The sequence below is a fragment of the Sorex araneus genome, chromosome 5, assembly GCF_027595985.1.
Source record: "Sorex araneus isolate mSorAra2 chromosome 5, mSorAra2.pri, whole genome shotgun sequence".
NCBI lineage: Eukaryota > Metazoa > Chordata > Mammalia > Eulipotyphla > Soricidae > Sorex > Sorex araneus.
The window spans coordinates 10459978-10485773 of record NC_073306.1 but is presented as its reverse complement, the minus strand read 5'-3'; the positions used below and the strand labels follow the sequence as shown (position 1 = coordinate 10485773).

At 39.7% G+C, this 25796-nt stretch overlaps 1 protein-coding gene across 2 annotated transcripts in view; it reads left to right on the top strand.

The window, feature by feature from the left end:
• Window positions 1-25796, top strand: part of PDE4B (phosphodiesterase 4B) — a 655118-nt gene that overhangs the window by 129956 nt on the left and 499366 nt on the right. For both annotated transcript variants that reach the window (XM_055138087.1, XM_055138088.1), the window contains exon 3: window positions 614-852. In XM_055138087.1, the coding sequence (XP_054994062.1) occupies window positions 614-852 (239 nt within the window). The remainder of the gene's footprint in view (window positions 1-613; window positions 853-25796) is intronic.

Sequence of the window (25796 nt, the reverse complement as noted above, 5' to 3'; positions counted from 1 at the left end):
GTTACTAGTATCTAATTGTGCTAAACAAATGTTTTTGCTTTAAAACACTAAACAAGAAATGACACTTCAGCTAATATGCTCCATTGTTGTGGAATGATAGCTTAGATCTCCAAAATATAATTTCAATAGTGTTTTCACTTCAGTAATTATAAGGAAAAAGAAAAATATTTTAAAGAGATAAGATAAAGGTCTTAAATCCACTTTATAGTTATTAAATATTAGCTTCTGTCCTATTTTTTGGTGTGTGTGGGGGTGACACGTGGCGATGCTCAGTGCTTACTCCTTTCTCTGCACACAGGAATTATACCTGGTGGTGCGTAGGGGTCCATCTGGGATGCTAGGGATAGAACTTATTTTGGCTGTGTGCAAGTCAAATGCCCTTCCAGCTGTACTGTTGTTTCAACCCTACAATTGATATGTTATATGTTTAGCAATGAGCTCATTTCCCCATCTTAGCTTCTGATGTCAATGTTAGAGTGTTGATTGTGAGGCCATAAGTCAGCCCTGTATGGGAATAGCTTGATCATTTAGTTTCTTATTTTATTCCACTGTGCGCTATTTTAAAATGTGCGTGTTTCATTTTCTTCCTTGTCTTTCCCTGTGGTTTCTCCAGAGCGCTAAAGATTATTTTGAATGCAGCTTGAGTAAATCCTATAGCTCTTCCAGCAACACGCTTGGGATCGACCTCTGGAGAGGGAGAAGGTGCTGCTCAGGAAACTTACAGTTGCCGCCGCTGTCCCAGAGACAGAGCGAGAGGACAAGGAGCCCAGAGGGCGATGGTATCTGCAGACCCACCACACTGCCTCTGACGACACTGCCCAGCATCGCGATCACCACTGTGAGCCAGGAGTGGTGAGTAGCCTCCGAGTTAAATATCCCAAAGTTTTATTGTCCATTTGCGACACGTACAATTTCCTCTTCCAGTGCTAGTTTTCTATGGAATCATTAAGGTTGTTGACAGGCTGAGAATTTGTTTCCCCGGTGGGTAGCAGAATGAAGTCTTTTGAACATATTTTTTTTGTTTTGGGGTCTCACCCAGCAGTTTCAGAGCTTACTTCTGGTTCTTCTGGGGTGCGGGGGGAGGCACATATATGGGATCAAACTAGGAATTGAATCTGGATAAGCCACTTGCAAGTCAAGCACCTTTCCCCCTATATCATCTTTCTGGCTCATTGAACAGTGATATTTTCTACTTAAGTTTGGAAGGGGCCTGTAGAGGAAGACTGAATTGCATTTTTATTGATATCAAGGGAAAGAAAATTTCTGCATTTGATTTATTCATTGTGGGTCTATATACTTTAATTTAGAAAAGCAAAATCATATCAGGGCATGTAAAGGAACTATTTACAAAATTGAAAATATTATAATTTTTCCACTCTCCATATAATTATTCTAGCTTCTTAAGTTGTCATCCTTTATTATGAATGTTTGTGATTACCTCTTAAATGAAACACTTCATTGTAATCCCAAAGAGAGATGAAAAGTATGCGTTGAGAGATGTTTGGGCTGTATTGCAGAATCAATATTTAGTTCAATGTTGAGAAGTTAATTAAGTACATATGATCTTATAACTGTGGCTAAAATTGTGCCATAATATTACTTTATGTATGTGTTACATATATGTATATATGTATACGTGTATACATATGTGAATTTAATAATTAGAACTTTTATCTAAGTAATTTAGCATTTTCTAAGAATGATCTATTGGTGTAAGAGTTTTAATATTAAAACAATTCTTTGATATTTTGTTTAAATTACAATAACATAATGCTTTTATGACTTTTTGCTTTATTAGGAAGGATGAAACATATTAAATTGTAGCATCATTCTATTGAAACATTCTCACTAAGCTCTGTTGTTATTGTTGTTGTCGTTGCTATGGGGTGGTGGATGCTTCTCAAGCAGTGCTCAGGGCTCCTGGCCTCCACGCCCGGCAGTACTGAGCCACCTGGAGGGTTCAGTGTCTTGGACCTGAGGATGTGGAGCATTTGGGTGCCCTGTGAAGCCAGGGACCTCCAGCACAACCTCAGTGGAGACTGGGAGCCTCCAACGCCACACAAGGAGATGGTCAGAGACCTCCAAGGGTGTACTTGGTGGTGCACTGAGGATCAATGTGCCAAGGTTCAAACTCAATTCCAAGCATGTGCTTTGCATATTCTACTGATAACTGAGCAACTTCCGGCCACATATTCTCTTGCCTCATGAAGTTGTTCAGTAGCCTATAGATGCTCATTGAATGACACAGGTAATCTTTAGTTGGTAGTTGTGACCTATGCTAAGATATATGTCACAGAGAGTCCATATAATACAGTTCTAAGCATGAGATAGAGGAGAATATTAATGCCTTCTAGAGATATTGGGTAAATTATTTGGGAAGCATTGACTTGCATCTTTTATTCATCTGAATGAACAAAAGAAATCAGAGACCATCGTTAAGAACATAAATGGGCATAATTCTCCCATCCCTCATATTCACTCATAGAGCTTATACGACTAGTCTTGGTTATGCATCTACATGATCACAGATTTGAAGTCTTAAAATTTCCCATAGAGATGTGTGGTGTACTCTGTGTGTGTGCACACAAAGTTTGTCACTAATACAAGTTGTATCAGTTGTTACAATCTTGAAATGCATCCTTACTAGTGGGTAAGTATATACTTTCATGAGTTACCTAATGGTCCACACTATAACCTGGATCTATCCCCAGAATAAATTTCTCATAATTCAAGAACTGAAGAGGTGAAGACTAGCATAGTGGAAGTCTAGTTTTGGTGGGTGTTGGTGATATAGATGTTCTAATAATCACTGTCATCCCATTGTTCATCGATTTGCTCGAGCAGACACCAGTAATATCTCCATTGTGAGACTTGTTACTGTGTTTGGCATATCAAATACTCTACGGGTAGCTTGGCAGGCTCTCCCGTGTGGGTGGGATATTCTCAGTAGCTTGCCGAGATCTCCTGGAGGGAGGGATGGAGGAATTGAATCTGGGTCGGTGGTGTGCAAGGCAAACGCCCTACCCACTGTGCTATCGCTTTAGCCCATTCCAATAATATTCCTTTTAAAGTATGTATTGCAAAGTTGGGGTTACTTAAGGACTACTGAAAATGGCAGAATTGTTGCTCTGGGACAAACATTAAATTCACTCTGACATTTGGGCCAACTTGTCTACCTCTATAAACTGAATGTATTCTTATGCTTAAAGCAAACAATAACACTCACCTAGTAAACTATTGTGAAGATTAAATAAAGATTCCTAGCTTGGTATAAAATCATTTTTCAGACAGTCAACAAATACTATTCTCATTCTCCTTGATCATTACTCAGTAAAACTCTTTGAAAATTGGAAGCTATGTCTCAAGTATCAGTAGCCTTTTGTTGGATGTCAATAGTTAAAAGTGAAATGGAGAACTTGGCAGTTATTCATAGAGCTTATTTTGTATAGTCAGCTTTTAACACGTATTAGGGAGTTCATTCATAATATGTCTATTTTACTTCCATTACCTGGATGCTTTTTAAGGTAGGAGGTTTTAGTCACTGATTCAGCTTATTTTAAAATATATGCAACTAAAAAAATTTCTATATATTCACTAAAAATACTTCCTTTGGAATTTTGCTAATTAGGAACTGGTGCATCTGGTGGTGGGTGTGGTGTTGGGACAATGTATGCACAAAAGTATTATTAACAATATTGTAAATTGCAGTAGCTCGATAAAGATTGAAGTGAAATTTGGTGCAGTGGCTGGCAGAGGATTCTAAATAAAGGTTATTGGATTTGAAACGAGAATGTTGGATAAACTATTATAACTACTATCAACTTGTTGCCAGTTTATAGAGGTAAGGGGTGTAGTCCAGGTTGCATGTGAGAAAGAATTATACTTGCCAATTAGACCACTAAGAAAATGAAACTTACCTTCATCTCTATAACAGGGTTAGCAAACATTCTCTGTAAAGAGCCAGGCTGGTGAATATGTTTTGCTGTGTGGAATTTATAGTTTCTGCCATATAATACACTGCTGTTATAGTATGAAAATAGTCAGAGACAATGAATAAAATCCTATCTGTGATCCAATGAAATTACATTTACAGGACTAGTCAACTGACAAGATTTGGCATGCTAGATAGTTTGATGGCCATGTTCTAGACTAGTGGGGATCTCTGGCACATGATTTCTGCTCTGATATCTGCTTTAATATTTACAACTAGATAGAAACTGACCTTGAATTCTAGATAGGTGTGCTAAACATATAAATATGGGACTCTCTGTGATAAAGATTGTCTTTAAAGTCAGTGCAAGAACTCGATACTCACTTGAATTCAATAAGTAGGAAAATATTTATATAAATTTATTTTTGTTTGGGAGAGTAACTGATTGATAGAGGTAGCTGATCACTATAGGTGAAAGGTCTTGAATATAAATTGTTTGATTCACCTTGAGAAAGAAGGAATTAGAAAATGAGTCCAGTTGGGTGGACTTCTATTCTTTCTATTTTATTATCTTTTTTTTTTTTGCTTTTTGGGTCACACCCAGTGATGCACAGGGGTTAATTCCTGGCTCTGTACTCAGGAATAACTCCTGGCAGTGATCGGGGAACCATGTGGGATGCTGGGAATCAAACCCGGGCAGGCCGCGTGCAGGTTTGATTTTCAGCATTCCATATGGTCCCCTAGCACCACTAGGAGTAATTCCTGAGTGCAGAGCCAGGAGTAATTTCTGATCATTGCCGGTATGACCCAAAAAACAAAACAAACAAACAAAAAACCTGTAGCACTGTAACACTGTAGTCCCATTGTTCATTGATTTGTTCGAGCAGGTACCAGTAAGGTCTCCATCGTGAGACTTGTTACTGTTTTTGGCATATCAAATACACCACGGGTAGCTTGCCAGGCTCTGCCATGCAGGCAGGTGTGATGCTCTCAATAGCTTGCCGGGCTCTCTGAGAGGGACGGAGGAATTGAACTGGTGTTGGCGGTGTGCAAGGCAAATGCCCTACCTGCTGTGCTATCGCTGGAATCGCTCATTTTCCACTTTGGGGGTTCTGGGGGAACTCTATCATGTAGAATTGTTAGCACCAACTTGGAAATAAGATGAAAAAAGAGACCACAGATCAAGCAAGTGATACTTTCCCATCTTTTAGTATAGTCGGAAGATTTGGTAATAGTGTCCAAATACAGAGTTACTCAACCCAATAACTTTCCACTTTTAAAGATATTTTGTTGTTGTTGTTGGTTTGCTGTTGTTTTGGGACGCTTTTTGTTTTGGGGTCATACCCAGCTCTGCTCAGTGCTTAATCATGTCTCTGTGCTCAGGGATTAATCCTGGTGAAGCTAGGGGGACCATATGTTGTATTGAGGGATTGAACCCAGGTCGGCCAGGTGCAAGGGAAGTGCCTTACCTGCTTTACTAGCAACTTGGGTCTGGATTTCTAAAAATCCAGATTTCTAAAAATCTCTTACTTTGTAAAGAGATTTCGTTTTATTTATCTTATATGAGGTTCATTGTACTTCTTAAATCTATCGATCTGGAATATTTTTGGAAATATTCGTATCTGGAAGTATTCATTCATCTCACACATTTTTTTTTAATTTATTTTATTGAATCACCAAGTGGAAAGTTACAAAGTTCTCAGGCTTATATCTCAGTTACACAATGCTCAAACACCCATCCCTTCACCAGTGCCCATATTCCACCACCAATAAAAACAAAAACAAAGGCAAAAACAAAACAAGCAAACAAAAAAACAGTATACATCCCACCCCTCACCCCCCAACCCACCCCGTACGTGAGTGATAATTTCACTTCCTTTTCTCTTTACCTTGATTACATTCCAGATTTCAACACATAACTCACTATTGCTGTTAGAGTTTCAAAACAGACTCTCTATTTTTGTTGGAATTTATCCCCTAAGAATACAGCTCTATTAACAGGGAAATATTTGATAATAAGTTTTCCACTGATGAGAATGAAGAGATAAAATGTCTGTATTATAGTAATTAAGTCCGCGAAGATTTAAGTTTGAAAATGAATCATTTCCTTTCCTGGAACAGCATGTAGCCAAAGTTAGTTCACAGTCTCCATACAACGGACCCACAAAATGTCGGACACCACGCCTTCTCCCGGAGGGGAGAGTGACCAAGAAGGAAGGTTATTTCCTCTGTCAGCCGGCGTGGGGCAAAAGCTTAGTTCACAGTCTCCATACATGGGTGCAAGCACTTGCTGGAACCCCAATTCCTAAAGCTGTCTCTGGTTCCCGCTCGTTCCACATCCACCGGCTCTGCAGAGGCATGGGCACCCGGGCCGAAAACCCGGCCGGCCGGAGCCCAGCACCGGCCCCGTCTCACACATTTTTTAAAATAACATTTCTCCTCTGCTTTAAACTTCTGACTATGTGTATTTTGGACTTACTTCTTTAATCTCTCAGTTCCATTAGTCCTTTTGATATTAAAGAAATTAACTTGTCTTTCTGAACTGTTATGATAAATCCTTTTGATGTTCCTTTCATTTGGTAATGTTCTCTTTAAATCTATCTAAATTACTGTTGAATCTAATATATTGAGCATCTCAATTTTGCTTATTGTATTTTTTACTTTCAGGATTCATTTATTTATCTTTTGAATTTTAGATAATATGATTACACTTTTCCCTACATGTCTTAATTTATTGCTGCATGGGAAATATTTTCAAAATGGTATCTTCATATAATTAATATTTATCATCTCACATTTTTTTCTGTATCAGACTTACAGTTCTAACAACTGGATTTCTCTGACATGATCTCTTACAAGGTTTGAATCAAAGTCCTGGTCAGTGTTATAATCTTTAAGGTTGGATCTGCTTCCAAACTCAATCATTTGATTATTGACTGGTTTAAAATGGGGCTTTTGACTAGAGACACAATTCCTTCTCACGTGGGCCTTGTAATATGGCTACCTTAAACATAGATATTTACTTTATTTCTAGTGTAAACAAGTTGAGAGACTAAGAGAGGGTGGGGAAGATAAAACTAAAACTTCTTTCATAGCTTAGTTCTTGTACTTGCATCCTGTAACTCTTACATATTTTATTTATTTTGGTCTAGCACAGACGCAAGAGGAAGACTGTATAAGGGCATAAAAACAAGGAACTGGCTGTTATTGAAAATTGCTACCAGATTGCAAATAGTTTCAAGCTTTTAAAAATTTATTTAAACATGGAGAACATATTATTTTAAATATAATTTTAACCTTTTGTTCATGTGACAATCTGAAGTTTCTATAGATCTTATTTTTATTATCTCTATGTTTAAAATATCAAGAGCCTTCTTTTAAAATATAGTCAATGTAAAGAAAATATTTATATAGGTGCTGGAGCAGTAGCACAGCGGGTAGGGTGTTTGCCTTGCACACGGCAGACCCGGGTTCGATTCCCAGCATCCCATATGGTCCCCTGAGCACCGCCAGGAGTAATTACTGAGTGCAGATCCAGGAGTAACCCCTGTGCATTGCCAGGTGTGACCCAAAAAGCAAAAAAAAAGAAAATATCTATATAATAATGGTGCAGTATGAGAACATTTCACAATAGAACACAGTGACATACACAACAGAACACAGTGACATACACAACAGAACACAGTGACATTCCTAGAAACCAAGAGAGTGAACACTCTGGATGTCTTTCTTATGTTATTTTCTAGTCACTGCCTTCTCAGAGTACAGGTTCAATAAACATGCATTTTGGGATTCTTTCTCTTAAACCTCGTTAACGAAAGTCCTGATTCTTATTTTTGCTGCTTTGATTCGTTTTTGTGCTATACCTCATGGTGGTAAGATATTACCCCTAGCCCTGTGCTCAGGGAACTCTTCAGGCAGTGCTCAGGGGACTATATGTGATGCTAGGCTTGAACTGAGATTGACTATCTGTACTATCTCTCCAGCCTCTGAAGCCCTGATTGTTACAAATAAAACCAAGCAGTTCACTGAAGGTATGTCCAGCTGCTATGTCCAGAACTCTGAGTTTGGAATATGAAAATGAATGAGGCACCGATGGGAAGAGTTTAGAAGACATCATTTTCATCTGTACAAGCAAAAAGCCGAACAGTTTTTCTTGGATCCATCAGAGAACTGATATGACAGAAACAACCACCACTCCAAAATCCAGAGAGATATGTGAATCCATACCAAAAATCTGTTTATCGGAGCAGGAGTCAGTAGAGATACTGAAATGGTGATTTTGAAGAATATTTGGAGGCTCACGATGGGCTAATGTGACAGTGAGAAATTCAAAGGGTTGCAGTGTAAGAAGACCTCTTCCACCAAAGCCATTAGTTTCTTAACTTAAGGACCCCCAAAAAACTGATCAGAATCAGTGTTAGGATACAGTAAAAACAGTGCCCAGGGAAATATATAGCATAATGTGTGTATGTGTGTGTGTGTGTATGTGTGCCAAAACAAAGAGCTAAAATCACTAAGATTTATATTTTATGGAACTAGGAAGTAAAGATAAAATTTAAGACTGAAGCAAGCAAGCAAGCTAAAAATAAAAATGAGAGCAAAAATAAATGAAATTGAAAGAAGAGAAAATGAGTAGAATCAAAAGTTTATTTGGAAAGATCAGTCATATTGATAAATATCTGGCTAGGTTAACCAATAAAAACTGGAAAAGATACAGCTTACTACTTTCAAAAATGAGAGATCACTGCTTTTGATTGCCATCGTAATTAAAAAGAATATATCTGATAATTATATTTCTTGAAAGAGACTAATTTCTTGAAAGAAAACAACTATGAAAATAATATGAAATAGATTACTTGAGTGGGTATGTATTTAGTAAAGATATTAAAAGAAAATTAATATAAAGCCCAAAAGAACACTTTGGGCCTAGACATTTTTACTGACTACTTTCGTCAAACATTTAAGACAAACATGCACCAATTCTCCACAGTCTATTTCAGAAAATTGTAGTAGATGATATAATCCTTACTTATTCTGTAAGGTCAGCATTACCCTAGTACTGAAACAAAACAAAACAGAGCAAAGATACTGCAATAAAGGAAAGCTACAACCCAATATCTCCCATAATCACAGACACAAAAGTTTTCAAAAATATTAGTAAATAAAATTTAACAATATCTAGGAATAATGAAACACCATGGCTATGTGGGCTGAGTGTGTTGAGTACCTCACTACTTTATTTACTTTTATTTTATTCAAAATTGTATTTTATTTATAGGCCAATCCAAGTTCGATTCCTCCGTCCCTCTAAGAGAGCCTGGCAAGCTACCAAGAGTATCCTGCCCGCATGGCAGAGTCTGGCAAGCTACCCGTGGTGTATCCGATATGCCAAAAACAGTAACAATAAGTCTCACAATGGAGACTTTACTGTTGCCTGCTCAAGCAAATCGATGAACAATGGGACTACAGTGCTACAGTGCTTATAAAATAAAGTTATTTATTTATAGCACCGAATTACAAAGTTATTCATGGTTGGGTTCTAGACATACAATGTTCCATCACTGATCCTCCATCAGTGTCAATTTGCCTCCACCAGTGATCTCGGGTTCCCTCTCCTACCCCCCCTTAACCCTCCTCAGCCCCCACCCCGTCTTGACCCCAGCATGCCATCTTCATAGGCATCTTTTACATTTGGTTATTTAAGTTTGGGTTTCATGATTTCAGTGTGTTTGGCTCAGGTTTGGATATTTAGCTCTATCATTCCTTACCACCACCAGTGTACCTGAATCCTATTGACCCCTGCTCCATTGCTTCTCATTTGTCTCTTCTGCCTTTCCCCTTCATTGCCTTTCTTTTCTTCTTTTCCCTCTACTCTGTAACCTGGGGTGATCTGGGCATTGTCTCTTTTAACCATTGCGTTTGCTCATCCAGTTATTCTGAACACCACATGTAAGTGATCTCATCCTGTGTTTGTCCTTCTTCTTCTGGCTTATTTCAGTTAACATAATGCCTTCCAGTTAACTTATATTTACCATATTAGTAGAATGAAACAGAAAGAATAATTTTATTAAAACTTCTTGCCAATTTGTGGCAGGAAAATAATTTGGAAATAGTTACCACATGTTTATTATTAAAAATATTTTCAACAGCTTAGAAGTAGAGACTTGAAGACTTTAATCTAAAAACATACAGCAGATATGTAATGGTCAGAAACTAGATGACTTCCACTTAAGTATGAAACCAAGGGTAAAATAGATATACAGTCTTAGTCTCAGTGTTATACTGGAAATCCTACATGTTGCAAGAGGAAGATAACTAAAAATTACACAGTTTGAGAGGAATAAATAACATTATTTGAAGTTGATGTGGCTGTCCATGCAGAAATCCCAAGTTCTTGATTAAAATTCCTGAAACTATAATTTTAGTTCCACCATCTATATCCATGGGTTCCATAATTGTGGATTCAGTCAGTCACAGATGTAATGTATATAGTGTATATATTAAGTAATGGTTACAACAATGATTGTTTCTTTTTCTGAACATGTACATTTTTTGTGATTATTTCCTAAACAATAACTATTTGCATAGCATTTCCATTGTATTGGGTTTTGAATACTAGAGAATTTCTGCAGATTATATGCAAATTCTGTGCCATTTTATCTAAAAGCCTTGAACTTATAGTATCTGCATGAGAATTCTGTGGTACTGAGGGATTACTGAATAGTAATGCTATAGATTACAATATATATGCATATATGTACATATAGATGTATATATGTAATCAATTGGTTACCTATGCACCAAAAGAGAACAATTAGAATTTTAAATAATTATGATAATGGAAACCATTTACATTAGCTAAAAACACACGAAAAAGGGGAACATGTAGATATTAACGTGTGTCTTAACATTTAGATATTAATGTGTGTGCCTTAGGTGTAAAGAGATAGAACAATAGGTAAGATGCTTGCTTTACAGACAGTCAATGCAGATTCAATTTCTGCTATCCTGTATAGTGCCCTGAGCTTTGTCATGAGTTTATTTGTCTCCTAAGGTCAGAGGCAGGAGTAAGCCCTGGTTACTGCCTCATGTGGCTCCCCGAGCACCTTACTTGCCAAAATAAAAATGTGTACCTGGTATGCATGTATGGAAACTACAGAATTCTGATGATGGAAATCAAAGAAGTAAAGCTATACAACAGGTTCAGGAGTGAAAATATTCAAAATTATTAGCGTGTATTTCTCCTAAACTTGATCTGTAGATTCAACAAAACTCTATGTCAATCAGATTCTCAGCAGGTTTTTAAATATTGAAAATGGATTCAAAAATTTACATGAAATTCTAGATAACAGAGTAAAGAAGAGAAAAAAAGAGGAGAAAGTTGAAAGACTCATAACTCACTAACTTTTTAGACTTACTACAAAAGCAGTCATCAAGACAGAATTGTACTGGCAAAAGAATACATGTGTAGATCAATGAAATAGAAAACATAGCTCAGAAAAATAGTCACAAAAAATACTGAACATGTCTTTGACAAATAATCTTTCAGTAGAGAAAGAATAGTCTTTTCAACAAATGGTGTTAGGGTAATTGACAGTCTACATGCAAAGAAGAAAACTAGACAAAGATCTTACACCTTTCACAAAAATTAGCTCAAAATGGATTTAAATCTAAATTAAAATACAAGACTTCTACTTTGTGAAACACAATGTTAAGAGAGTGAAAAGAAAACATTTTCAAAACACACATCTGATGATTCCCTTCTATATAAAATATATAAAAACTTAAAATATTTAATATAAGACATCAAACAGCCCAATTCAAAATGGGTTTATAATCTGAACAAACAAAATATACATATGGCAAATAAGAGCTTGGAAAGATATCATTTTTTATTAGAAAAATGAAAATTAAAAAATTGATATATCACCACACACTAATTGGAATAGCTAAAATCAAAAAAATTGACAATACTAATGTATGATAAGAATGGAGGAATGTTCATTCATTGCTGGTGGGAAAGTAAAGTGGCAGAACACTTTTGAAGGCAATCTGGCAGTTTTTTACAAAGTTGAATATACTGTCACCATATGATCTAGCAATCATGCTACTTGATTTTTATCTTGCTGATTTGTGAACATATCCTCATAAAAATTGCACAAAATATTTATAGCAGCTTTAAAAAAATTACCCCAAACTGGAAGCAACCAATAAGGCCTTTAATAAATTCTGTATTTCTATACAATAGAATATTGTTTAATGATAAAAGAAGTTATCAAGCCACAAAAACACATGGAAGAATCTTAAATTCATATGGCTATGTCGATGAATTCAGAGTGAAAAGGAAACATACTATATGATATTATAGAAAGAAGCAAAATGATAGCAAAAGCATCGTGGCAAAAGCAGGGCAAGAGTGGTGTGAACACTTGAATGAGATTTCATGACCCTCAGATTTATTTATTTATTTATTTATTTATTTATTTTAATCACTGTGATTTCAGCCCTACAATACCCCAACATGCATTCTTTCACCAGTTTACGTATCCCACCACCAATGCCCCCAGTTTTCCTCCTGCCACCACTGCCCCCAGCCTGTCTTTATGACAGACACTTTCCTTCTCTCTCTCTCTGTCTCTCTGTCTCTCTGTCTCTGTCTCTCTGTCTCTCTCTCCTTTTGGGCATTATGGTTTGCAATACAGGTACTGAGAGGTCATCCTGTTTGTTCCTTTACCTATTTTCTGCACACAGTTGTTATCCAGAGTGATCATTTCCAACTATCTTTGTTATAGTGGGTCCCTTCTCTATCCCAACTGCCTTCTTCCCTAACACCTGAGGCAGGCTTCCAACTATGGACCAATCCTCCCTGCCCTGTTTCTACTGTCCTTGGGTATTAGTCTCATACTCTTGGTATTTTTTTTTATATCCCACAAAATGAGTGCAGTCATTCCCTGTCTGTCCCTCTTTTTCCGACTCCTTTCACTCAGCATGATACTCCACGTGTCCATCCATTTATAAACAAATTTTATAACTTTATTTTTCCTAACAGCTACATAGTATTCCATTGTGTGTATGGAAACAGTATATGAAACATCTACACAGGCCCACCCTCAGATTTAATTGAGGGAATTGGGGGGGGCAAACAGATTTGATTTAATATATTTTTATATTGTATATAAAAATATGAACTGGAGAGATAGCACAGCAGCTAGGCGCTTGCCTTGCATGCAGCCAACCCGGGTTCAATTCCTCCATCCCTCTCAAAGAAACTGGCAAGCTACCGAGAGTGTCCTTCCTCCATAATAGAGCCTGGCAAGCTACCCGCGGTGTATTTGATATGCCAAAAACAGTAACAACAAGTCTCACAATAGAGATGTTACTGGTGCCAGCTTGAGCAAATCGATGAACAATGGGACGACAGTGCTACAGTGCTACAGTGCATTGTATATAAATATAATATAATACATTTTATACATACAATACAATATGATACAATATGGTTGGTTCTATAATTAGAGTGCTAGTGAAGAACAACTAATTTTTCCTTGCAAGGGAAAAATAACAGTAGAAGATGAAATTCATCTTGACTTCAAAGCTGAGTGAGCATCTTCGTGCTAGACAAAAGCGGAAGTAGCAATTGAGATAGATGAGATAGTGTGTCAGTTCCTAAGAAGTGACAATGATACATTTGAGAATGCTTTTGTAGACCGTGTAAGCTATGTGAGAAAGTGTTGATGGAGAGTAAGAGTTTGAGCTTAAGTGAAAGATGTATGTTGAGTTTGACATAGTTGGAAGGTCAGAACATGAAGAGGCTTGAAGTGTTGAAGTGTGTGTGTGTGTGTGTGTGTGTGTGTGTGTGTCTGTTTGTCTGTCTGTGTGTCCAGGCAATGATCAGGGGGTCCCGGGCTCTGTGGGTGATTCTTTCCCAAACAGACCAGAGGTTCAACTCAATGGTCCCCAGACCGGATGTTGGGTGGACCAGGAAGTGCCAGAGAGGTGGGCCATGCAGCTGGTTCTCGGTGGGGGAGGGGCGGGGCTCATGTTTTGTCTTTATATGTTACATATTGAGGTTTTTGGTGTTTGTTCTTTCATTTTTGGTAATGCAAAGGAGACAAGATAGAAGTTGATAGAATGCCTGAAGATGGGAGATTTAGCCCAAACTTTCAAGAGGGGCTGGTGATAAGTGCTGAGGAATTTGAGCTGGGATGTGACTGTAGGTAATGGGAAGAGCAGGGAAATATGAGCAATTTGGGGCAGAATGGATGGGAACCTTTGGGCTAATTAAGTGTGATCATGGGACTCTGTTGGGTGTGAAAAAAGGGTTTTGTATAAGGAAACAAATCCAGGTAACATGGAGTGTTTTCAGCTTGGTCAACTGGTGAACAGTTAGTTATTCCATTCAGAAGAATAAGAAATGGCAGGGAGGGGTAATAAAAAATGAAGGGTAAATGTGGTGATTATAGTTTTAAAGTAAATTTAAAGACTTTTGTTCTAAAATTTGTGGACATTGCCTGTGAACAGGTAAATTACGTGTTTGCATAATTATTATATCATACTTTGTACTGTAATTCAGAGATTATAGATAAATGTATGGATATAGGTCCTACTGAAATGATGCAGTGCAGTGAAAGAGATGCCTTCCAACTCCGTCTGCAGAGATTAATCAAGATACATTTATCTTGAACTATGGATATGCCCTAAGGAATAACAAAGGAAATCAAAGAGTGGAAAGGAAAAGCCAGGGAAAAAGGCAGGAAAGGAATAATCAGAAAAGTAGGAGAGAATGAATATAGACAGTTATTGCAAATGAAACAGAGATTTGCCTGTAGGGAATGTTTGGTTTACAAAAACAGACATCACACATTTAATTATGTAGGAAAAGGCCTTTGGGTAATTGGATTTGGTGAACATTGGCAAAAGGAGAAAACATGCTCTTATCAGAGCTAGAGTCAGAGCACATGGGATTTAAGAATGAGCTGGGAAGTCTGAAGGGAAGGGAGAAGCATACAGTATTGTATTGACTGTTTTCCATTTTGTTGGCAGGCTAGCATGGCTTTATTGTTTTCTTATAAATTGAATGTCTTATTTGAAGTGGTGCTAGAGGACAAAATAAAACTGCATAAATTAGAGCTAAGGAATAAAGGACTATGATAAATAAAATTGTAATATACATGTATATATATACCACCAAATATATATATGTATACATACATATGCCTCTCAAAGAGCCTGGCAAGGTACCAAGAGTATCCTGCCTGCACGGCAGAGCCTGGCAAGCTCCCCATGGCATATTTGATATGCCAAATACAGTAACAATAACAGGTCTCATTCCTCTGATCCTGAAAAGAGCCTCCAATCATTGGAAAAAATGAGTAAGGAGAGGCTACTAAAATCTCAGGGCTGCGACAAATGGAGATGTTACTGGCGCCTGCTTGAGTAAATCAATGAACAATGGAATGACAGTGATACAATGATACAGTGATATATATATGTATGTATGTATATGTATATATATGTGTGTACATATATATGTATAAAATATACCTCTCGGAGAGCCCGGCAAGCTACTGAGAGTATCCCATCCTCATGGGCAGAGCCTAGCAAGCTACCCATGGCATATTCGATATGCCAAAAACAGTAATGATAGGTCTCATTTCTCTGACCCTGAAAGAGCCTCCAATCATTGGGAAAGATAAGTAAGGAGAGGCTAGTAAGATCTTATGGTTGGGAGGAATGGAGACATTACTGGTGCCCGCTCGAGTAAATTGACAAACAATGGAATGACAGTGGTATAGTGATCAGTGAAAATGTAAAGATTGTTGGTGAAAATTTTGTTGGTGACTGGAAGCTGCCTGGGGTAGACAAGAATAAGAAGTCTTATAATGTGAAGTCTTAGATTTCTTTGTGGAACACAAGGACAAGGATGCAGTAGATGAGAGAGAATCAAAACAAGAGAGATAGGTAATCTCTTACATTGAATAGAGTTAGGGAAGCATAGGAGAAAAGATGAACTTCAGACAAGATAAGAAATCTCTTCTTTTAAGATAAGTCAATCGAAGTTAGAAAAGAACAAACTATATTGTACATGACAAGAAGTATAGGAGCATCTCATTCTTAGATGGAGAACAGTGGCTGGAAATGCCGAGTGCTCCTGAATCACACACATGATTTCTTGATAGTTAGATTCTCACCCTTGAGTTTAAGTGTCTGGGCATCATCATCATCATCATCATCATCATCATCATCATCATCATCATCATCATCATCATCATCCCGTTGATTGTTGAATTTCTCGAGCAGTCTCAGTAACATCTCCATTCGTCCTAGCTTTGAGATTTTAGAAGCCTCTCTTTACTCGACCTTTCCAATGATGCCACATTGGAGGCTCTTTCAGGGTCAGGGGAATGAGGCCCATCATTGTTACTGGTTTTGGCAATGAATACACCATAGGGAGTTTGCAAGGCTCTCCCATGTGGGCAGGAAACTCTCAGGAACTTACCAGGTTCTCCCAGTGGGAGAACTAGGCTATAAGATGTCGCTTCACGGCTGTGGGCTTCTAGGAGCTTGGTTTTAAGTCTCTGGATGTTGGCCATTGGTGGGATTACATGCCGCCAGGGGCAGTCCCTAGGTGTGACCGCCTTGTGACTGGAAAATGGGAAATCTGGGAGGAAGAGGCCCAGTCCCGATCTGAGCAGGCTTGGAGGTCTTAGCCCCGGGTCCCACACACCTGCGTTCCTCTGCCGGTTCCTTCATGTGTGAGGCTCGTCCGAATATGTGGAGAGGGGCCTTGCGCATGGCTGTGGCTAGGCTCCGGAGGTCTTTGGCCATGGGAGCTCTGCTCAGGGCGGGGAGGGAAACTGATGCCCACTCCCTCCGAGGGGCCCTGGGGAAGACAGCCAGGCGCGTGGGCAAGTGACTGTCTGGGCAGGACTTGAAAATCTGTAGTTCTAACAAGTCATACTCATGAAATTCCACACTATGACAAGCCAGCTGTGAATTTAAAAAAAAATGCTCTCAAGATTAAAGGAGTGACTGCTTGCATCTTAAAGATGCCTTAGATCTCTTGTTCACTGTGTGTTCGCTTTCAAGGTTATCCTACTGTTGCGCTTTACTTTTTTTTAATGAGACAGGTTTTTTCCCCATGTTATTCCCTCAGATTTATATTTGTGAGCTTGTCTCTCACCTCCATTTGCCTGCGGACCGTGTTCTGTGTCGCTAATTGTTTGGGCTGTGAGCATGATGGTTCTATGTGAACGTCTAGTAACTTGGGTGTGGTGCTCCTCGTGCTCACCTTCCACCTTTCACCTCCCAATGACAGAGTCTTGTATCAGTTTCCCTATTGCTGTCCAGAGGTGTCCAGGGTTTTCATCACGAGGACGAAAATGGTCAATCTATCGAGGGAGGGGCTCAGAAGCCTGAAATAGGCTTTATTGCTCCCACTGTCTGCACAAGTTTGCAGTTGGATGAGGTGTTCGATAAAAATATTTTATACTTTTATGCTGTCTTTCAACTGCAGATCCTAAAGCCCCATTTTAAAGATCAAAATATCCACAGATTCTCTGCTCCAAATGCCAGATTCAACAAAAGCTGGTGTGAGGATAGGAAATAGATGACACACACATCTGCTTTGCTCTCATCAGCCTTCACCACCCATAGAAACGTGTGGAGTTTGTGACTTGTGCAGCAACTTGGTAATCTTCAGCTCAGCGAGGCACCGAGTGCCCCTATAGGCCCCTGACATGTGAGAAATGTACTATGGATATATAAAATTATGCTTCATCCCATCCACTTCTCATTACTTATATTTTCTAGTTCAATCAAGTCGAGTTTTTATTAGAATAATGGAAGTGCAGGTTCCAGAGATAGAAGGTACTTAAGGTAGGAACTAGGCTCTATGATAAGAATCAGCATAGCACTTTATTGTAGGAATAATGCTTTCACCCTAATTCATTACACTGAAAATTGATAATATTTAATACATTGAACTATAGAAAATACTGCTCTTAAGCAATCCTGAAATTTATATGGAACAATAAACGCCCACGGATAGCTAAAACAATTCTTGGGAAAAAGATGATGGGAGGCATCACCCTCCCCAACCTTAAACTCTACTACAAAGCGGTAACAATTAAAACAGCATGGTACTGGAACAAAGGCAGAGCTGCAGACCAATGGAACAGGGTGGAATATCCCCACACACAACCTCAAATGTATGATCATCTAATCTTTGATAAAGGAGCAAGAGATGTGAAGTGGAGCAAGGAAAGTCTCTTTAACAAATGGTGCTGGCACAACTGGACAATCACATGCAAAAAAATGGGCTTAGAACTCGACCTGACACCATGCACAAAAGTCAGATCAAAATGGATTAAAGACCTCAACATCAGACCACAAACCATAAGGTACATTGAAGACAAGGTCGGCAAAACCCTCCAGGATATTGAAGATAAAGGTATCTTCAAAGATGACATGGAACTAAGCAATCTAGTAAAAACAGAGATCAACAAATGGGACTACATTAAACTAAAAAGCTTCTGCACCGCAAAAGATACAGTGACCAAAATACAAAGACTATCTACAGAATGGGAAAGGATATTTACACAATACCCATCAGATAAGGGGTTGATATCAAGGGTATATAAAGCACTGGTTGAACTCTACAAGAAGAAAACATCCAACCCCATCAAAAAATGGGGTGAAGAAATGAACAGAAACTTTACCAAGGAAGAGATACGAATGGCCAAAAGGCACATGAAAAAGTGCTCTACATCACTAGTCGTCAGAGAGATGCAGATCAAAACAACCATGAGATACCACCTCACACCACAGAGACTAGCACACATCCAAAAGAACAAAAGCAACCACTGTTGGAGAGGATGTGGGGAGAAAGGGACCCTTCTACACTGCTGGTGGGAATGCCGGCTAGTTCAGCCCTTTTGGAAAACAGTATGGACGATTCTCAAAAAACTAGAGGTTGAGCTCCCATTTGACCCAGCAATACCACTGCTGGGAATATATCCCAGAAAAGCCAAAAAGTATAGTCGAAGTGACATATGCACTTATATGTTCACCGCTGCACTGTTTACAATAGCCAGAATCTGGAAAAAACCCGAGTGCCCTAGAACAGATGACTGGTTGAAGAAACTCTGGTACATCTATACAATGGAATACTATGCAGCTGTTAGAAAAAATGAGGTCATGACGTTTGCATATAAGTGGATCAACATGGAAAGTATCATGCTAAGTGAAATGAGTCAGAAAGAGAGAGATAGACATAGAAAGATTGCACTCATCTGTGGAATATAGAATAATAGACTATAAGACTAACGCCCAAGAATAGTAGAAATAAGTACCAGGAGAATGTTTCCATGGCTTGGAGGCTGGTCTCTCATTCTGGGTAACTCAGGGAAGGGACCACCAAGTAAAATGTGGTTGGAGGTCATGTGGGGGAAGGGTGAGGCGGGTGGAATACAGACTAGAGACTGAACACAAGGGCCACTCAACACCTCTATTGCAAACCACAACACCTAATCAGAGAGAGAGAACAAAAGGGAATTCCCTGCCATAGTGGCAGGGTGGGGTGGGGGGAGACGGGTCTGGGGAGGGGGGGAGGGATGTTGGGTTTACTAGTGGTGGAGAATGGGCACTGGTGAAGGGATGGGTTATTGAACTTTGTTTGGGGGAAGCATGAGCACAAAGATATATGGATCTGTAACTGTACCCTCACGATGACTCTCTAATTAAAAATAAAAAAACGGCAAAAAAAAAAGAAAATACTGCTCTTTTCTTCCCAAATTTAAGTATTTAAATTTAACAATCTTGTAAGTTGGGCAGGACTGGAGCGATAGCACAGCGGGTAGGGCGTTTGCCTTGCACACGGCCGACCCGCCAAAACCAGTAACAACAAGTCTCACAATGGAGACGTTACCGGTGTCCACTTGAGCAAATCGATGAGTAACGGGATGACAGTGACAGTGACAGTAAGTTGGGCAGTGTTATCACAAAAAAAAGTCAATCAAAGGGGCTCCTTTGACCCCCATGCTGAGGGGTCAGTTAACAGACAATGAGACAAACCAACACACGAGGACTGTTCAAGTTTTTGAGTCAGGTGAACAGCCATCAGCCATTTATTCAATATGATGTCACACCCACACACTGGCCACCAACATGTGGGCCTTTATGTTGAAAGAGAGACTTTAGGATAGTTAGGATGTACATCACAATTTGATTGGCACATTAAGATACTTCATGTTGCCAGTCTGAGGGCACCCATGCAGCACAAGGTGAAATTGTGATAATTTCCTATCCTACTTCTATTTATGTTGCCCTCTACACCTAAAAGACATTTTATTATATCCTTTCCTGGGCACATGTCTGCTTGCCCAGGGCCCAGAGTTTCCTTGCCTTCAGCTGTTCTCTTCTTCCCTGACTGCACATTTTCTTGTCCATTTGCTGGATAAATCCTAAATTCGCCCCCTTCCTCCAGGGGACTATCCCAACTTTGGGGTTTTTGTTAGGGAATGATTTCTCACAGGGGCATTATTCCTTAAGCAAAAGTAAACAAGCAAAAAAAAAATTGCTTCTACATGGTATAAAGTTCATTTGTATATAGGGTTTCATAATGAACCAATAGATCATTTTTGACGTTTGAAAGAAGACGTTTAGCTCTATGTCCCTTCTCCCCTTTTTTGCCTCACATCTAAACATTTTCTAAATATCTGGGCCTCATCCCTTAGTGCTTGTGGGAAAGTTCAACTTAGGAGGGTATCCTTCACTCTGTAGGAAAACTCATCCCCATCCTGCCATCCTTTGTAATCATAATAAAGCCTTTACTAGCTCCACCCAGCTGCCCTCTCAAGCTTGTTTCATCCTAAACAGAGCCTGAGTCCTTTATACCTACCTAATCCTCTTGCTCTTTACTATTCATACAGACTTCCATAAATTCCTGAGCAGCGTAGTGTGGGTGCTGGTGGGAATATTACTCTATTCCTTCCAATTCATAGTTACTTATTTTTTTAACTTTTAAAAAAATTTTATTGTATCACCATGAAAAAAAATACAAGGCTTTCAGGTTTAAGTCTTAGTCATATAATGATTAAACCCCCATCCCCTCACCAGTGCACATGTTCCACCACCAAGAACCCCAATATACCCCCCTCCCACCCACCCCCCCACCTGAGTAGCTAATGATCTTCACTTTATTCTCTCTATACTTTGAATACATTCAGTATTTCAATCGAGAACTCACTATTATTGTTTGGAATTTTCCCCCAACAATCAGGCCCACTGAAAAGGCATCATTTAATAATTTGTTTTCCATTGCTGAGAATGAAGACTCTATAAGCTCATAGAGACAGCGGCCACACGGTTTTGGATTTCTGATATTTTAGCTCAGTTCACAGTCTAGATGCATTTTTGTAAGAAGCCACTCTGGGTGCCAAAATGGGTTAGAAGACCTCTCGGATCATAGTCTTTAGGAGCAGAGGGTCCGTTTCGCGAGGCAGCTTCGGATCTTATCTGGGCGGAGAGCGTGCTGGTAACGCCTCCCCCTTCCCATGATCGCCTATGCTATGAGCCACGTCACTGCAAACTCATATCTCTGGTTGGGAGTCTTAGGAGGTGGCTCTTGCCATGTGGGTGTTGTTGCCGCCACCACCATCTTCCACGCAGGAAAACAGGGTAGAGAGGGAAAATCCCTCCCCGGGTGGCACGGGGTTGTAGCACAGTTCACAGTCTAGATGCATTTCTGTAAGAAAATACAAGGCTTTCAGGTTTAAGTCTTAGTCATATAATGATTAAACCCCCATCCCCTCACCAGTGCACATGTTCCACCACCAAGAACCCCAATATACCCCCCTCCCACCCCCCCCCACCTGAGTAGCTAATGATCTTCACTTTATTCTCTCTATACTTTGAATACATTCAGTATTTCAATCGAGAACTCACTATTATTGTTTGGAATTTTCCCCCAACAATCAGGCCCACTGAAAAGGCATCATTTAATAATTTGTTTTCCATTGCTGAGAATGAAGACTCTATAAGCTCATAGAGACAGCGGCCACACGGTTTTGGATTTCTGATATTTTAGCTCAGTTCACAGTCTAGATGCATTTTTGTAAGAAGCCACTCTGGGTGCCAAAATGGGTTAGAAGACCTCTCGGATCATAGTCTTTAGGAGCAGAGGGTCCTCCAATTCATGGCTATTTTATTCATTTGTTTTGGGGCCTCACCTGGAAAAGCTGAGGGCTTACTCCTCGCTCTGCACTCAGGAATTACTTCTGGTGATGTTTATGGGACCATATAGGATGCCAGTGATTAAACCCTGGTAAGCTGCGTGCAAGGCAATCACCCTACCCGCTATATTAAAGTATATAGTTATAGTTATCACTCTGCTCTGCTTTGAGTTCGACTGGACTCTGTGCCAGTCTGTTTTCACTCGGGGTGCCCCAGAGGGGGGTGGGTGAGAACCCTCCCCACCCCAGGGGACCCAGCCCCGGCAGCCAACCTCAACTACCCAACCACCGCCACTCTCCAGGCTGTTTTCCGGACTGCGCTTCTACTTCGTGGCCTCACAACACATTATAAGACACTTCCTACCCATTTTTCATAATTGTCACACCATATTTGATGGAGTTCAGACATACCTCTCGAAGAGCCCGGCAAGCTACCAAGAATATCCTGCCTGCACGGGCAGAGCCTGTCAAGCTACCCATGGCATATTCGATATGCCCAAATCAGTAACAATAGGTCTCATTTCCCTGATCCTGAAAGAGCCTCCAAATCTCAGGACTGGGAGGGATAGAGACGCTATTGGTGCCCGCTCAAGTAAATTGATGAACAATAGGATGACAGTGACAGTGATAGTTGTAGTTCAAGATTATTTTAGACAAAATTAAACACACACACACACAAAAACCCATTGTACTTAATTCAGAACCAGAAACAGAAAGAGAAACAGGACGTGATCTTTGCTGTTCCTTTTAATAGTTACAGCCTCACAGATGAATCAGATGTCAATGGTAAAATGACAACATAATGTCCTATGTAGTGAGTCAAAGGTAATTGCTCTGTGTGGCATGTGAAAGAGAATGGAGAGTTGTCCTGAGTGCCTGGTCTTCCTGGGCTGGCCTCTGTGATTGTATAAAGTCACGAAAGCGTGAAAGGGGATCAAATGGAGAGGGCTGTGTTCAGTTTTACCAACTCCATAGTGGAGGGAGTAGGGTCAGATGCAGCCATCAAGAGCCTTGAAGGAACATTGGATTTTATCCCATGACTCTGGTGAACTATTGGAAAGTTTTATGGAATGGAATAGAAGAATGTTTCAGTGTTTTAAAAACCAGCTTACTTTGGTGGCAGCGTGGTATGAGGTTTCAAGACAGAAAGAGTTAAGGAGGCTGCTGCTTCTGTGTCCTTCAAGTCAGTAGTGATGGTGGATGAGTCATGGAAAAGGCCTAGGAAGTGGGTAGAGGACTTTACAGAAGCTGGGATCAGATGATGAAAAAGGACAGAAATAGTCTTTTTAAAAAACTGCACTGTAGCACTGTGGGCCGGTTGTTCATCATTTTGCTCGAGCGGGCACCAGTAACATCTCTATTGTGAGACTTCTTGTTACTGTTTTTGGCATATTGAATACGCCACGTGTAGCTTGCCAGCCTCTGCCGTACAGGCGGGATACTCACAGTAGCTTGCTGGGCTCTCCAAAAGGGACGGAGGAATCAAACCCGAGTCGGTGGCATGCAAGGCAAATGCCCTACCCACTGTGCTATTGCTCCAGCCCATTTTTTAAAAATAATATATATATGCATATGTGTGTATAAAGAGATATATCTATTTCTCTTTTTGGTCAGACATGGACAGTCAGAACTATATGGTACAGGAAGGCAAGGTAAAAAAATTTTTTTGAGATCATACAGAAAGGAACTGAGTCCTACTGGTACTTTGATTTTTGCATTGTGACAAAGCTTTGGACGTCTCATCTGCTGGCTAATGTCTAAGTTCAGGCTTCTGTGACAAAGTACCCTGAATTCAGAGGCCTGTAAACAACAGATTTCTATTGTTATGGCTTTGTAGAAGGGAACTTTGAGGTAAGGATGCTATCATGCTTATTTCCTCATGAGAACCCTCTTTTGGTTTGCAAACTGCCAGTTTTTCATGGATCCTCATATATCAGGAAGAAAAAATCCTGCCTGTCTCTCTGGCCTCCTCTATGAGAGGCTAACTACATGATTTAGTTACCTCAAAGGCCTAAACAAATTGAGATTAGAATTTCAAAATTTCAACAAAGTATTTGCAGGAGGGCACTCCACAAATATATATCACTGTCGCTGTCATCCCCTTGCTCATCGATTTACTCGAGTGGGCACCAGTAACATCTCTCATTGAGAGACTTATTGTTACTGTTTTTGGCATATCCAATATGCACAGGTAGCTTGCCAGGCTCTGCTGCGCGGGCTCGATACTCTCGGTAGCTTGCTGGGCTCTCCGAGAGGGGCGGAGGAATTGAACTCGGGTGGGCCGCGTGAAAGGCGAACGCCCAACCGCTGTGCTATCATTCCAGCCTGCAAATATATATATATATATGCATATATATGTAAGTATGTATATTTATGTATATGTACACACATATATGATGTTAAGTAATAAAATTATTTATTATGAATAAAAATGGCATGCTGAAAAGCATATGTCAATAATCTAGAAATAAGTATAATATCAATTTCAGCACTACTAAGGAGTTGGGGTTTCCATAAAAACTCTTAAAGTTGATGTATTAGAACACAGTATGGGAATAGATAGAATCTGGAAACAACCCAAGTCGCAACAACAGATGACTGGATAAAGAAACTATGATACATCTACAAAGTGAAACACTACATGAATGTTAGGTAAAATGAAGTCATGAAATTTGCATTACATGAATGGACCTGGAGAACATCATGCTGAGTGAAATAAATCAGAGGGAGGGGGACAGACAGTGAATGATTGCACTCATTTACAGGATATAAAATAACATAGTGTGAGATTAGTACCCAGAGACAGTAGAAACAAAGATAAGGAGGATGGTCCATGATTGGAAGCTTGCCAATTGGGGGTGGGGGGTGGGGTGGTGAGGGCAGTTAGGAGAGAGGAGGGACCACTATGGCAATGGTAGTTGGAAATGTTCACTCTGGACAAGAACTGTTAAAGGAGGGAAAGGGATATCTATAACCTTTTAGTACATGTATTGCAACACACAATGCCTGGGGGTTTAGTAAAACAGGAGAGAGAGAGAGAGAGAGAGAGAGAGAGAGAGAGAGAGAGAGAGAGAGAGAGAGAGAGAGAGGAGTGTCCCATTGCAAAATACACACTATGGGGGGAGAGAGAAAAAGAGAGAGAGAGAGAGAGACAGAGAAAGAGGAAGAGGAAGGGAGAGAAAGTGAGAAGAAAAGTCTCCTGTAAAGGCAGCAGACTGGGGTGGGGTGGGAGGGAAAGTGGGGCCACTGGTGGTAGGAAAAGTACACTGTTTGGATGCTGGGACATTGTATGACTGAAACCCAATCATGAACAACTTGTAACTGTGCATCTCATGTGATTCAAATAAAAAGAGAAAAAAGTTGGGAATACAAGAAAATCCAAAAAAACGAAAACACCCAAAACATAGTATGGGATTAACAAATGATCATAGACACTAGAACCTAAGATACCACCTGCAGAACTCAGCTTACCAAGGACTGTGGTTTGGGGTATGGGAGTTGGGAAGGGTTGATGGGGAGAGCCCCTAAGAAGATGGTGGAGGGAATCAGACACTCTGGAGGAGGGTGTGGTGTTTGGATATCTTATGCGTGAATCCCTACTACTAACAGTATTATAACTCATTTTGGTG